A 13,478-nucleotide genomic window follows, 5' to 3' on the forward strand; every position below is an offset into this window, starting at 1 on the left:
CAGCGCAAAGATAGGCTCATCAAATTGCAATCCTGTTTGGAAAAGGGTGAAACACACCCTTCCGCTAAATGGTAACACCTATTCAAGATGGTACTTGCCGAGGACCGCATTTAGCAACAATTAGCCATGTGCATACTTCTGTAAATACACACAGAAAGAGGGAGCGCATTTCTCGACCACGGAAATCTGCAGGTTTAATGCTACTTTTATCTAAGCTAGGATCTCTTTTCTGCCATATGGAATTTCTTTATCCACCTCTTGATGTCAGTTCAGAATGGTGAGATTGTTACAACCATGTATTTTAGAGTCTACTTTTTATTTTTATAATAAAGTAAGAGCAGACATACTTTAGCAAGGAGAGCCACTCAGCATCCATCCCATGACATGAAGCATGCACAGCTGGGCTGATGCTCTGTTCCAAAATGTTTCCTATGTGAATACTGTAAGGCAAAGTTTGGACTCTGCACTGAGGTGCCAGAGGGATCTTGTTAGTCTAAATGCCCCCACGATCGTGATACCTCCGTTCTGTCTTGCTCTAAGGAAATCTCTCAGAATGAGAGGAACTGGCAGGAGCACTAGCTCTTCAGCCCAGAGGACCAGGAGCACACCCAACAGAAACTCAGGACGCCACCTGGTTCTGCAGAAGGTCTGGCATCTTTCGTCAATGTCTGAGCTAAAGAGGTCTACCTCAGAACACCCTCAGCACCAGAAAATGGCCTTCAGGATATTGAGCACTATCTCCCACTTGCAATCCAACAGTAAGATACAGCCCAGCTTTCAGGATGTTTACGAGACGTGGGAATTGGATTCCCAACACATAGTTCTGGTTTCCAGGCACCCTTTCCTGAGTGATGCTGATCACTTCCCCACAGAGTAAAAGAGGCCACGTACCACTTTAAGCATTGCTGCGGTAAATGGTATTAGTATTGTCGGTCATGTCTTGAACACGGTGTCCCTAGAGATGAGGCCAACACTTTGCATGGATTTTGTACTGGCCTGAGTTCCAAGATATTGATTTGAAACTTTTCATTCACAAAAGGCTATTGGCTAAGCCACCACTTTTGGACTGATGGATGTATCGGAAGGAAACTGGATAGACAAGAAAAGAACAACTACTTGCATATTCTAGCTGGGTTTTCCCACTGGCACAGGAACATGTCACCTCTCACGCTCAGAAGGTGTCTTCTCCTAGGGCAATTCAAAGAGCACAGGCAGGTCTGTATTCACAGTTTGACACGAGCTAGACATGCTGCCATGTGACTCAGGGAGCTATACAGAATCTCACTACCAAGAAACGTGTGATCCGAGGCTGCACCGAGACGTGCGATAAACACCACGGCTGCAACCACTGCCAGCATCTTGTTAACGTCCTTGGTGCTACACAGACTCCAGACCGGAGGATCTTGTATGGGTAACAGTTCTGTCCTACTGTGAAAGTGTTTCCTATGAAACGCTCGTCTGGCTATGCTGAAATCTCCATCCTGAAGCTTCCAGACCCTTTGGCATCCTCTAAAGGGAATCGGGCCTCAGCAGCAGGGTAAGTGCTAGACACGGATCTTTACTTTGGTCTCAACAGTGTGAGCTGGAGCCGTGCTTCTTGCAGCCAGGCTCCGTAACCCACGCTACGTGGTCAGTGAGTCCAGGGCTTGCAGCATCTCGGCACCCTTCTGGCAGCGAAGGGAAAAAGCTGGAGTTAGGGTAGCCCGGGCTTAGTCTTTCAGAAGCGGTCACAGGGATACGAGATTGTGACTTTTCACCGGCCCAGAAAAAGAAACAAAGAATTCGACACAGCAGAGCTTTCTGTGTCCATAACTGGGCCGAGTGTCTTCACAGGAGGACTGTGATGGATCTGTAGCTCTCTGCCCTTTTGGGTCCCAGGTTTAAGAGAGAATTTCTTCAGTACATGCTTTCACCAAGGCAACAGAAATATTTGATGGAGTCTGAATCACACATGTGGTAGATACCTGGAATGCAGCTTTGGAAGAGGCATCGCTATGGTACAGAGATAAAAGCTGGCTGGGGGGAAAAGTAATAGCAGTGGGAATAGATGGAAATAAAGAGAGAGAGACGCTAATGAACTGAAGCAGCTCTAGACGTACTCCACCCTATGCAGCCATCAGGGAGGAAGAGCACAATGTCAGCACTTTATTTATGGAAACTGTGAACAAAAAATATCCATGCTTGTGAGATAAGGGGTATGTGAATCTCAGAGTGTGTCTGTCAATAATCACACCAAGATAGAATAAAAGCATACGCTGGTATACTATCTTTTGTTACTTGTTACTTCTGCTAAAAAGTATTGTGTGCATATTTCAAAACAGGGCTCAATAAAGTAAAAATAAATAATATTTTAACTGATTAAAACATTCCAGTAACGTAGATGGAAATATTTCAGGGGTTTTATTTTGCTACGGTAAAACAAGATGTGCATTTTTAGAATGACCTGAACTAAAGAATTCTTTTAAAGTTTTGCTTTCTATCTACTTTTTTTTTTTTTACACAATGGTATTGCTAAAAGGTGTTCTAATAGCCTAGAGAAAGAGATTTAATATGTTACAACCATGCACTGCATCACAGAATTCGGCTATCTTATTCCTTAGTTGATTAATTAAAAAAATAGAACCCAAACAGAAAAAAACCCTCTAAACTGTAGTACATTTGACAGAGATGAATACATTTGAAGATAGCTTTATGTTGGAGGCAAAGCTTCAATGAGCTGCTGCCTTCATCAGTAAACACTCTGTACGGTCATTCTATGAGGCCTGTAATGACAATTTGTCTTCAGGGAAAGCCGTACCTTGCAGAATGTCAGCCAGTGGAAGCGGCTGTGTTCATTTACTGGTAAAGGCCTCAAAAGATGCCTCACACTCGGGCTCTGCAGAACAGAGCTCTTTTCCCAGTAAGGGGAATGATGCTCCTCTGGACGTTAGGTGGAAAGGCTGCTAGGCTGACAGAGAAATCCATAGAGAAGTGGATCATAGCCCTTCACCACAAAATTAACAAAGAAAATGAAGAAAAGCAGTAACACTGTGAATTAATGATACTGAGTGAATAAGCTTTTAATGACCCAATCTTGATACAGTTCAATTCCAAAAATGTGAAATTGAGAAATACATTAGAAGTACTAAAATAAACTGAACTGTGTAATGACCACTGCTTTCCGATAAATAGCAATGGCTGATAACCGTAAATATGACATAGCACTAAAATAATAACCTTTAGCATGTGAAAGCTATAAGGGTATTTTTGACAGCTGTAATCACCAATACTCATGAAGAAATACCCTTTCCATAGTAAATAGCTCTTGGTGGGAGCCATTTATTTAAAGCTAGTAGGAATATAAAAAGTGAATTTGTCTGAAAGAATTGATTCTGCAGGATTAGTATTGTAGCAGTTAGATTCAAAATGTGCGTCTCCGCACTTAGTGTAGAACAAACAGAGCAGAGCCGTACTTAGCGTTTCGAACATAAGCATTAAATCCACACAAACAATTTATTAGTTCCAATAAAATCAAAGGGTAAAGAATTATTCAAAATGAAGTTCTCCCTGTTGTAAGCATAATTTGCGCTTCAGCATAATTTCAAATGTTGTCCTATTTTCCTTAGACAAAGAAAACAAGAACCAGTCATCATTTGCACTTTTTGGATTATAAATCTTCTCCCAGAATTGCTGTAGCTTTTTAATTTCCATTTCAATCCATTACCATTAAGGGATTAAAAAGGCCGATGGCTTAAAGTTTCTTTAAACTGCTTTCAAATTCTCAGTCACTGGGACATTAAATGATTTTCTAAAATGCAGATTTAAAGAGGAAAGACACTGAAAAAAGGCAACAGAAAACCTGCCGCATATATTGAGGACACATAGCAATTAAGATCATATTTTCTCCCTAATTCACAACCTCTCTTAAAACCAAGGAACAGAAGCACAGGGAATCTTACTAAAAAGAAATCAAGCTGTAAAATGGTAGATACCTCTTGAGTCAGCACGGTATCTAAGCATGTGCCTAATTCTAGAGCACATAAAACTTAAACTCAGTGCACTGGAAATTCCTAGGTATTTTGCTGACAATGGTCCATGGGATGGGTGGTAAATGTCAATTATCATTAACATTTTTTGTGATCAAGAATCACTGTCAGCTGACACAGATACCAGATTTTTCTCCTTATACCAGCGCGAACCACACCAACTTGTATTAGCTGAGCATGTAACTAAAACACATCAAGCTGTAGACTTTTTCTTAAAAATAGCTGTATCTTCTCTGTCCATGAGAACTAACTCATTCTGCCAAGAAACCCCCAGCTCATCTCACGCCACTGGTAAATTTGCTGAATAAACTCTTTTTTCCCCTCTCATCTACGTTTTCAGAAAGACAAAGCTGAGGCAAAGAAAGGTACAAATCTGCTAACTCTTGCAAGGTATTTTTGGAAGGTTGGAAAAGTAAACTGAACACTATGTGATACTGCATTTAGTGTATGTCAGTATTTGAACTCAGAAGCCCAGGAAGGCATGCTAGCAGCCCTCACACAAAAGCAGGATCAGACTGGAAGTTTGTTTATTTTTTGGCTAAATGGGGGGAAGCGGAGGGAGGGAAGTCTTTGTGAGAGGTAGTTTTCTAATTTGCTTGAAATCTTATAAAACAAATGCCAGATTCTCACTGCTATTTTACACATCATTCTGTGGAACTCTAGAGATGACAGATGATTAGCTCAAAAAATGAAAGTCCATCTCACACGGGGAAAGAGGAGAGGGTATTCTTGCTACAGAACATCTTTGAATCTCGCTGATTCTTCAACCTGACCAGCGCTGGTCCGAGCCTTTGCAGGCTTTTTGCTTCACTATCGTCCTCCAGTTGTTAACACCCTTTAAAGGTGTGAGCCCAAACACCAGCTTATGCCAAGCCTGCTGGTGCTGGCTGCAGAGCCAGTTCTCATGCCCCTTGAGCTGTGCAATGGGATGGGAGGCAGAGCAAAGTAAGGTCACCCATTATTTTGAGGCTGAAAAGCACAATTGTGTGTAGATAACATTTCACCAGACTTTTCATTCCCCTCCAGAGGACAGAATCACCAATTCCTCTTGGAGCAGCCAAGAGAAAAGATTTCACTCAAAAACTGAACTGTGAAACAACATATGCCATCTTACCTTCCAAATGTTCTGTTGTAACCAGTCCTAATGCTACCATGAAGGCAATTTTCTAAGGAAAAAATAAACAGGGGTTAGATTTTCTACTACACCAAACCATGGTAGAAGTAAGTAAATAAATAGATCTAGCATTGACAGAATAAACCCAGTAAAGGTCTTTTAGAAATGTGTCTTATTTGAACGCACAGTAATATGAAGAACTTTAATTGAAGATTTGCTTCAGATATGCCTGGTCAGTCACGTTCTACTTCTATGACTATATGAACTTTAGCAGTTCAGAGACTTACAAGCACATGATCAAAATTCAGTCAATTCAATCAATTCAGTTGCATATTGCCAGCTGCTTTGTTACTCCACTCTAGAGAAGTAATTGTTTATTATTACTACTATCTGGACGTGACACTGCTTCTATTCAATATAAGCAAGCTGTATGAAGTAAAGCAAGATATGATACAGTTCCACTGAATTTTACAAAACTAAACAAGACATCTGAAGCATATCTCCCCAAAAAAACTTTCAGAAATTTCTCTTCCCAAGTTACAGAAAGAATATCATGCGCATGAATTATGAAGAGGTACACTGAACCAATATTTTCCCTCAATGGGGAGTGAACAAACCACCCACTGACACTGAGCTCGTTTTGCAGTGAGGAATCTGATCTAAAATATTACTCAGAACTCTTGTACACTATATATGCACAAAACACATCTTCATACTAACAAATCTTCAAAACGTGCTGATGCAGTAATAGGGCAAGTACTAGAGCAGATTCTAAATCTTCTGTCAGTGATTTTTCATTGGGAAATTTTCCCTTGCGGAAGCAGTTTTGCTGAAGCTTTTATTCCATCTTTTTGATGGAAAACTGAAATTCTGCTGTGTTGTTCCAAGCCCAAACTGAACTGAACTCCTTGGGTTTGAGTCACATCTGTGGTACTGTGGGGCCTCGGGGATCTCTTCTCTTTCTGCTGTGCTGAACAATCTTGTTGGATCATGTTACCCAAGTGGCATTTTCATGAGGTGCAATTCCACAGGAGAGACAATCTGACTATGAACCCCAAGCTATTAGGAAATCCAGGGAAGCAAAGCCCACAATCCAACTCTGATAAAGCATCCACAGACCATAGGAAGATGCAATTATCATACTCACCCAAAATAAAATGTGTAGATTTAGCTCAAACTAAAATACAGTGTTTAAGCGGTAGAAGGTCAAAACATTGTTTCAATCAAAGAAGTGTCAGGAGAACACATTTCAACACTTCCAAGTCAAAATTAGTTTGACCTTCTTGTTTTGTGGAAAGCCTTTTCACTGTGAAGTTTTGTAAAAAACTTTTCATTTCTCTTCAGGATAAAATCAACTAGTAAGTCACCAGAACTACAACTTCCTTTGCAATTCTGACTTTCACACAGTGAAATTGTGAAAGCAAGCACATCCTCATTTCGTAGATGAAAAGATCTAGCTATGGGGTGGGTTCTTCAAAATCTGAGGATCAGGACTGGACACCTATATCCCTCTTACATAGGTGAAAATATCTCTGTCAATCAGGTGAACTAACAACATCATGAGACAAGAATATTTTCTTTCCATGTTCTCCTAGTACGTAATTCTCCCTGTACATCGAATCTCATCACTGGCAATTTAGATACATTCATGCCGTATTTCTGCCTTCCATAACTGTGGCAATGACAAGCACGTGTGTTCATTTGCATGTCAGACCTTGATTTCAATAACATTCACTCCTTACATGTCTAAAACACCAGCTAGACACAGTGGGGGCTCCACACATGAAGGGAAAGATGAATATTTGATCTGAGATCCACTGTGCAGATCTGAGAAGAAAATTAGTCAATTGAGTAGAATTACAAGCTTCACCTCACCCCCACCAAAAAGTAACTTTGTGGCAGGATACGTCTCGGTGCTCTCAGCAGAACTAATAACAACATTTAGGTATAGAATCAGAAAGTTGGAACAGTTAATGTGTGATTGTATTTTCCCAATGGAGCACAGAATGCCTATATTACCCAAAGATCAATCTCTAGGGGGAGCATACATTTTCTGACATCTAAACTAAAATTATATGAGCACTGGAACGTCCGCTAAACAATTTCCTCTCTTCATACTAAAATTATTTGAATACATACATAATTAAATGTAATGACAGCATACTTGCTTAACATATGAAGAACCTTCATAAATGGACTTGATAATTACCTCACTATTAAACACAGGAAGGGATAGCTTTTATAGATGTTTGAAAGATGGTTTCTTTTTGAAAAATCCCAGTAGAAGCTGTATTCTTTTTAACAAGCATATTATATTTACAGCATATCTGTTTTTATGGGTTTTGGTATTTCACACTCATGTAGCTCGTTGGATTCAACTCAAAATACTACTTCCACTGCAATGCTTTTCTTTCAAACACCACTGAGTATATTGTTTCTCCTCTGTGCAAGAATCCACAAAACTAAGGCTTCGGTTTCTCCAGATTTTCAATCCAGGCCCAACACTAGCATTTGGTTCACAATTGCAATGTGACCCCCCCTGTCCTTCTTAGGTGGGCTGAAAAACACTGTTAGCTAAATAACCAGCATTTATGGCAGTAACTTTTCTTTTAAATAAAAAGCTGCTAGAACGTTCTGGAAGATGTTGCCAGAAATATAAAATTTTACTTATATAAAATTTTAAAAAAGCAAAAAGTTTTGGGAGGAATTCTGATTCTTTCTGTCCCCTTTTCAGGTCCTTTGAAGAAAAAAACAAAACCAAAACCACCCCACACTAAACACCCAGGCACTTGCTCCCCAGAGGAGCACCTCCCTTGCGCAATTCCTTCACTTCTTTGCAGAAGTCATTCTGGTGGGAGAAGGCCCGTCACCAGACGGGCAGTTACTGGCCTCCATTCCCAGCAGAGCCCGCCGGCGGCAGGGAGCGGGTGGCCCACTCCTCCAGACCCTCCTCAGCCCCGGGGGGACTGAACCCTCACGGCTCATATCCCAGGAGAGGGCTCTGACCACCGGACCTGGGACACCCCGGGTGGCCCAGACCCTCCATCCTGCTTCTGGGAAAGCCACTCCGCAGCCAGGCGTCCAGGCACCCCGGCTGCAAGGCAGCGGATGCCGAGAGGTTTGCTTTAGTCTAATGATGACGGACTTGGGAAAGGAGAAATCTTCGGCTTATGCAAAAGGCGTAGGAATTGCAGGGGGCCGTGTCCTGGGTCGGCTTCACGGCTTGCCAGCAGAATGACCGAGCCAGGAACAAGAGACGGCAATTATCCTCGGGCTTTTCTGTTCGTTCAGGTACGCTCAGTAACTGCATACGGGGTTCCTGGCTACTGGTACGTCTGGTGATTTCTGGTTTATTTGTTTTGAATTTTCAGTTTAATTTGTTAAATCCCAATCTGTCACGACTAACATTTAGGTAGGGCCATTTTGGAGTTCCTGCCTCAGTTTTGTGCTTTGAAGATAAATAAAGGTGTGGGGAGAAGTGCCTATAAGAGAGTGCTTATTTTCTTTTAAAAGATATCATGGTATCTTTGTTACTCTTTGTCTTAAATTTAATCATCTGTTTAAAAGCCATGAGTGCTTTTAGAAATGCGCAGTATGTCTTTTCATGAAGCAAAACAAAGATTTTTACAAAACCATTTCATTTTGTAATTACATGTTCTATTTATGTCATTACATGTATTTACACTAATTATGCTGTTAGTTCTAATTACACTAATTGCATAAATACATGATAATCAACTAAAGTTTACTTTCAAAGAACAAAAGAAATTAACTCTAGACCTACGTATTTACGGCCGTGAAACAAATCTATGAAAAGAAAAGGACCGTCATACGTAAAGGCATAGCTTCAGCATCCTACCCACAAAATTGTGCTGGCAGAGACCTGGGCAGGAACAATGTTCTTGGTTACGAAAAAGCAGTCAGGATATTCTAGTTAGCAATTTAATGAAAAGCTCGTTAAATTTATGAATGCTATACCAAAAAGTGTGCCCAGTCCCATGGTCTCTTCCTGCATCTCTGGAAGATTTTTGCTCAATATTCTTTCCAAAGGCGTACGTTACAGGCAAAGAAAAATGGATGTTTTTTCTAGCATTCTGTTTTCAAGCAGGATCTACTAGCCTTTTTGCCCATAAGGTGCTACACAGTAAATAATCTTTCGGAAATACCTCCCTAAACAAAACAGGACCCTACAGTCCCATCATTCAGTGGCCATGAAGATTCATATGAGGGTCAGATTTTAAACTTGAGAGGTTTCCTAAGTGTGGTTCTGCAGAGCTTCTGCATAAAGCTGTGATATTCTAGGCTAAAAGCCACTATTTATCCTTAACACTGTTTTAACTATATGAACCTCTTAAAATGGTAAAACAAATGTGGACCACCCATATGCCTCAAGTAACATTATAAATTTATATTGTAATAATCCTCCTAAACCTACAGATCCAAGGATGCTTTCATGCTACACATTTATTAGACTAGTAAGGTTAAGATTTCACATGAGCTGAGCATTTCCACAATAGCAGTAGTTTGTATAACTTCTCAAATTGCCTCAAAAGTACACATAATCTAATGTGAATACATCTAGTCAAAAACCAAAATGCCTGTTAAAGAGAGACGCCATTTCTACAAAGACTTCTGATTTATATCTTTAGTTTACATCGCAAATATAGTTAATGAAAGAGATTTAATCTTATAACCTGCTTTCTACTCTCTTACTCAATGTGAAGGATTTTAATGTTTTTCAGACCAGAAAGAATCTGTGTACATGTGGGAAGACATGTACACAGCAAATGCAAGAAACTGTACTGTTAAATACAATCTAAAAATTGCAAGATTCATTACAAAGAAGATGTAAAAGCTCAGCTTACAAAAGAAATGTTAATTCAACCTCATACGCAGCCTGTAAACCCGATCTTACATATTTGATAACATAAAGGAAAGTATCTTGAGCTTGTATACACCTTTCACAAGAAATACAGCTACACCCACACAAGGTGCCTAGATTATTATGAGACCTGCAATTCTTACATTTTGTGACACTGGAAGGTTTGAATGATGCAAACCAAATTTGTCAGAGCACCTCACTGGCAGGGCAATCACCCCGATTGCAGCGATTGGGTAGAGAGATGAACAGCTGGCAGAACCATGAGCACAAATGCAGGAATTACATATGCACACAGAAAAATGTTTAGAATTGACCCCGTAAGTTAACCATACTGTAGCTCACTTATTAAAAAAAAAAGAAAAAAAAGATCACCTCTGGATTTTCCTCCTTTTTCTTTTTGGTAGCAGGGGGTCCCTGAGCTGACTCTTCAGGAGGTTTCTTTGTCTCCACTTTACTTTCTGTCTGGGTTTGGACTTGAGGCTGAATAATGATAACCTAAAAGACAAGGTACAAATAAAAGAAGAGAATTCACTATATGAAACCGGATTTTTCTGCCTGAAACCTTTGATTCTTCTTTGAAGGGTTACTTGATACCCCTACAGACAACAAATGCAAGTCGCAAGCCAAAAATATAAAAAACTGGATACCTAAGTTAGGCTTCTAAATCCATACTTAAGTTTCTAAAAATTAATTTTTATTGGTGCATTATAAACCTCGTGCAGCCTAAGGGAGCCACTTGATCAGTACCTCTGAAAATTAGGACACTTTCTATTTAGACGACTTCTGAAGCTGACTCGGCAGCCTAGCTTTAGCACTCGTGTGGTCAGTGATTTTAAGCTCTTGCTTTTGATTTTATTTTGTATACGGGTGGAAGAAATGGTATTACCACACATTCAAAACCACAGCCTGATCTCAGTCATACCAGTGTTATTTCAGAGTAAGCACCATGTGGATGGGAAGGATACTCCTCAGTGCTACTCATGTAACTGAGATCAGAGTTCAGTCCTCAGCATTTATGTGTTAAACAAAATAAACTATATGTGTTTTAAATTAAAATTAATTCTGGTTTAGAACCTATAGGAATTACGACACAGATCTCTCATACATGCATGTACGTCAGTATATCCAGCTGCTCATATTTGAATTACCACATGAAGATTTACACGGTGCAGATACCATTATCTCAGAAGCTATTAAATTAAAAGGAATGAAGGACAATTTCTGACCACAGAACTACATATGTGACTTTATACCCATAATCAAAGCTTAAGGAAGGACTAAGGAAGACCTTCCCAAGCTCACCTTCTTGATGAACGATTGAATTGGATTTGAACTCTGGGCCTTTTCCCTCTATTTCGTTGCTAAATTTCAATCAATGTTATTTAATTGTTAGATATTTTAGCTCAACTCAGTCACTCTAGAAGATTTAAGAGCATAAAAAGGGATGGTTTTCTTAACCAGCAGCCAGTTTAAGTAAGAGAAAAATAAATTATGTTAGAGAAGTGGGGAAGAGATGCCTGCTTTTATTTACCTCAAAAGCCATCCTACATCCTGTATTCTTTTTTAGTATGAGAACCTGTGCTGCCAACAAGACCCAAAGTAGCAGGATCCCAGCAGCAAATTACAGCGAATGTACATTGGCAGCCTTTATTGAATCTGTTTCTGGTACAAGAGTGGTGAAGTTCTTGCATTTCAAAGCTGAAAAGCAGTACAAAGAGGGAACAAGTAATTCGTAACTTGATTTTTTCCTACCGATTCATCTGCTGATCAGTTTTGAAACCCTGAGCTCTCATTTCATTTGGTCTTCCCCTGAAAGTGTAGAAGGGAATGCCTGATTACTTGATATACTCCCCCGGGGTCAGTCGATATAACTAATATCACTGTATAATTGAAGAGGGAGTCCATAGGAAATTTGAGCCTGCACAGAATTCAGGGATATTATTAGTGAGGATTGGTTTAAGGAAATGGAAGATCATATGGTCCCATTAATGTCAGGCTACATAATGATGCATTTTGTTCCCACTAAAAAATATGCTTGTACACAGATAAATGTCTACTAGCGTCCATGTGTCCCCTCAAGAATTTTCCCATTGCTTTCTGATTATTTTCTTCACAAGGAACCACTGACACCACTCTGCACAGGGCTGTGCACTCCCAGGGGAATATTCTGCTTACATCTGCAACGTAATTCCTGTGTTTGATAACCAAAAAAAAATGCCGTGAAAAGCAGAACCTACCTTGCTGTCGGCACTGATGAGGAGTGGTTGCACTTTAATGCTATCGTTGACCACGGAGACAGTCGCGCTGGTGCTGATAGGAGTTGCATTGTTGGGGGAGGTGGAAATGATGGCGTACGCCACACCTGCACTGCTCAGAGGTGACGAAATAGCTGTAGACTCGGTGACACTTTGTGACTGGCTGTTAGGCGTCTGTACATGGCTGACGGTGTTATTGGCAGTCGGGAGGGCAGGGCTGGGGTTTTTGATGCTGACGACGGTTGCCTTCTGGAAGGTAGGAGGCTGCTTGGAAGGTTGGTCTCTGCACGGGGAGATAGGGAGGCTGTCTGGAATCAGGGTCTTTGGCCTAACCTACGAACAGAGAGTTAGACGTTATTAGGCACAGTCTCGCACTGCAATGAACAAACACTGCACACATGCACTCTCCCAGGAGAATCTCTAATTGCATTAACCATGGAACAGGAGCATCTAGAAAAACATAACATAGCAACTCAAAGTAGCCAGCCATTCATTTACTTGTAGATATATTCCCAGCGCTCCTCAGCTGGGTCATTTTGGAGTCCTTAACTCATTGCAATGCTGAACAAGAAGGGAGGAAAAAGTCAGTTCCCCACTTTTATTAGCACACATCCATACAAATGCTACTCCAAGTAGTCACATCCAGTTCTCAGCAGGGATGTTTTGCCAAAGCCTTTGCAAAGAATGGAAATCCCAGACGCAATAATTTCCTGTTCTGAAGGACACAACACTCTTGCTATGAATTGAAGAGTGGGAACTGAATCATTAAGGGAGTTGTGGGAAAGCACTTACAGGAACAGTAAGTGTATGCATTTACACTGGTGGATCAGTGAATGAAGATCCTCGCATTTTGAAGATGTGCCATGTCTAACGGAGAGGAGATCAATCACACAATCACTCAGCTCACCAAAAAAAAACAACAGAGGGGAAGAAAAGAAACCCACAACCATCGAACTTCATATTTTGTTGCTGTAAGTAAAGAGCTAGTTTGCAGCTGTGGGTGGATGCAGAAGGAACTTCCACGGATGGAGGGGGAAACTGTTTGCCAAGATTTGCGAAGGCTGCGGCTTCACCCAGAGCCATGAATGATAGCGGCGAACAATTGTTTTCAGCTAATGTGACGTGTTTCCAGTGGGGTAATTAACGTCACCCTGTCAACATGGCTCTGCCTTAACAACATGTTAAGTACAGTTCCAGGATTG

The 13,478-nt window shown here is 40.6% G+C and overlaps 1 protein-coding gene across 1 annotated transcript in view; it reads right to left on the reverse strand.

The window, feature by feature from the left end:
- The window catches only part of PHF21B (PHD finger protein 21B), a 68,264-nt gene that overhangs the window by 16,271 nt on the left and 38,515 nt on the right, over positions 1 to 13,478 (reverse strand). Inside the window, exons 3-5 of the mRNA XM_075161909.1 lie at positions 12,259 to 12,609; positions 10,394 to 10,516; positions 5,140 to 5,191 (exon numbers count right to left, since the gene is read on the reverse strand). Coding sequence (XP_075018010.1) covers positions 5,140 to 5,191; positions 10,394 to 10,516; positions 12,259 to 12,609 — 526 coding nt within the window. The remainder of the gene's footprint in view (positions 1 to 5,139; positions 5,192 to 10,393; positions 10,517 to 12,258; positions 12,610 to 13,478) is intronic.

The sequence above is a fragment of the Calonectris borealis genome, chromosome 1 (assembly GCF_964195595.1).
Source record: "Calonectris borealis chromosome 1, bCalBor7.hap1.2, whole genome shotgun sequence".
NCBI lineage: Eukaryota > Metazoa > Chordata > Aves > Procellariiformes > Procellariidae > Calonectris > Calonectris borealis.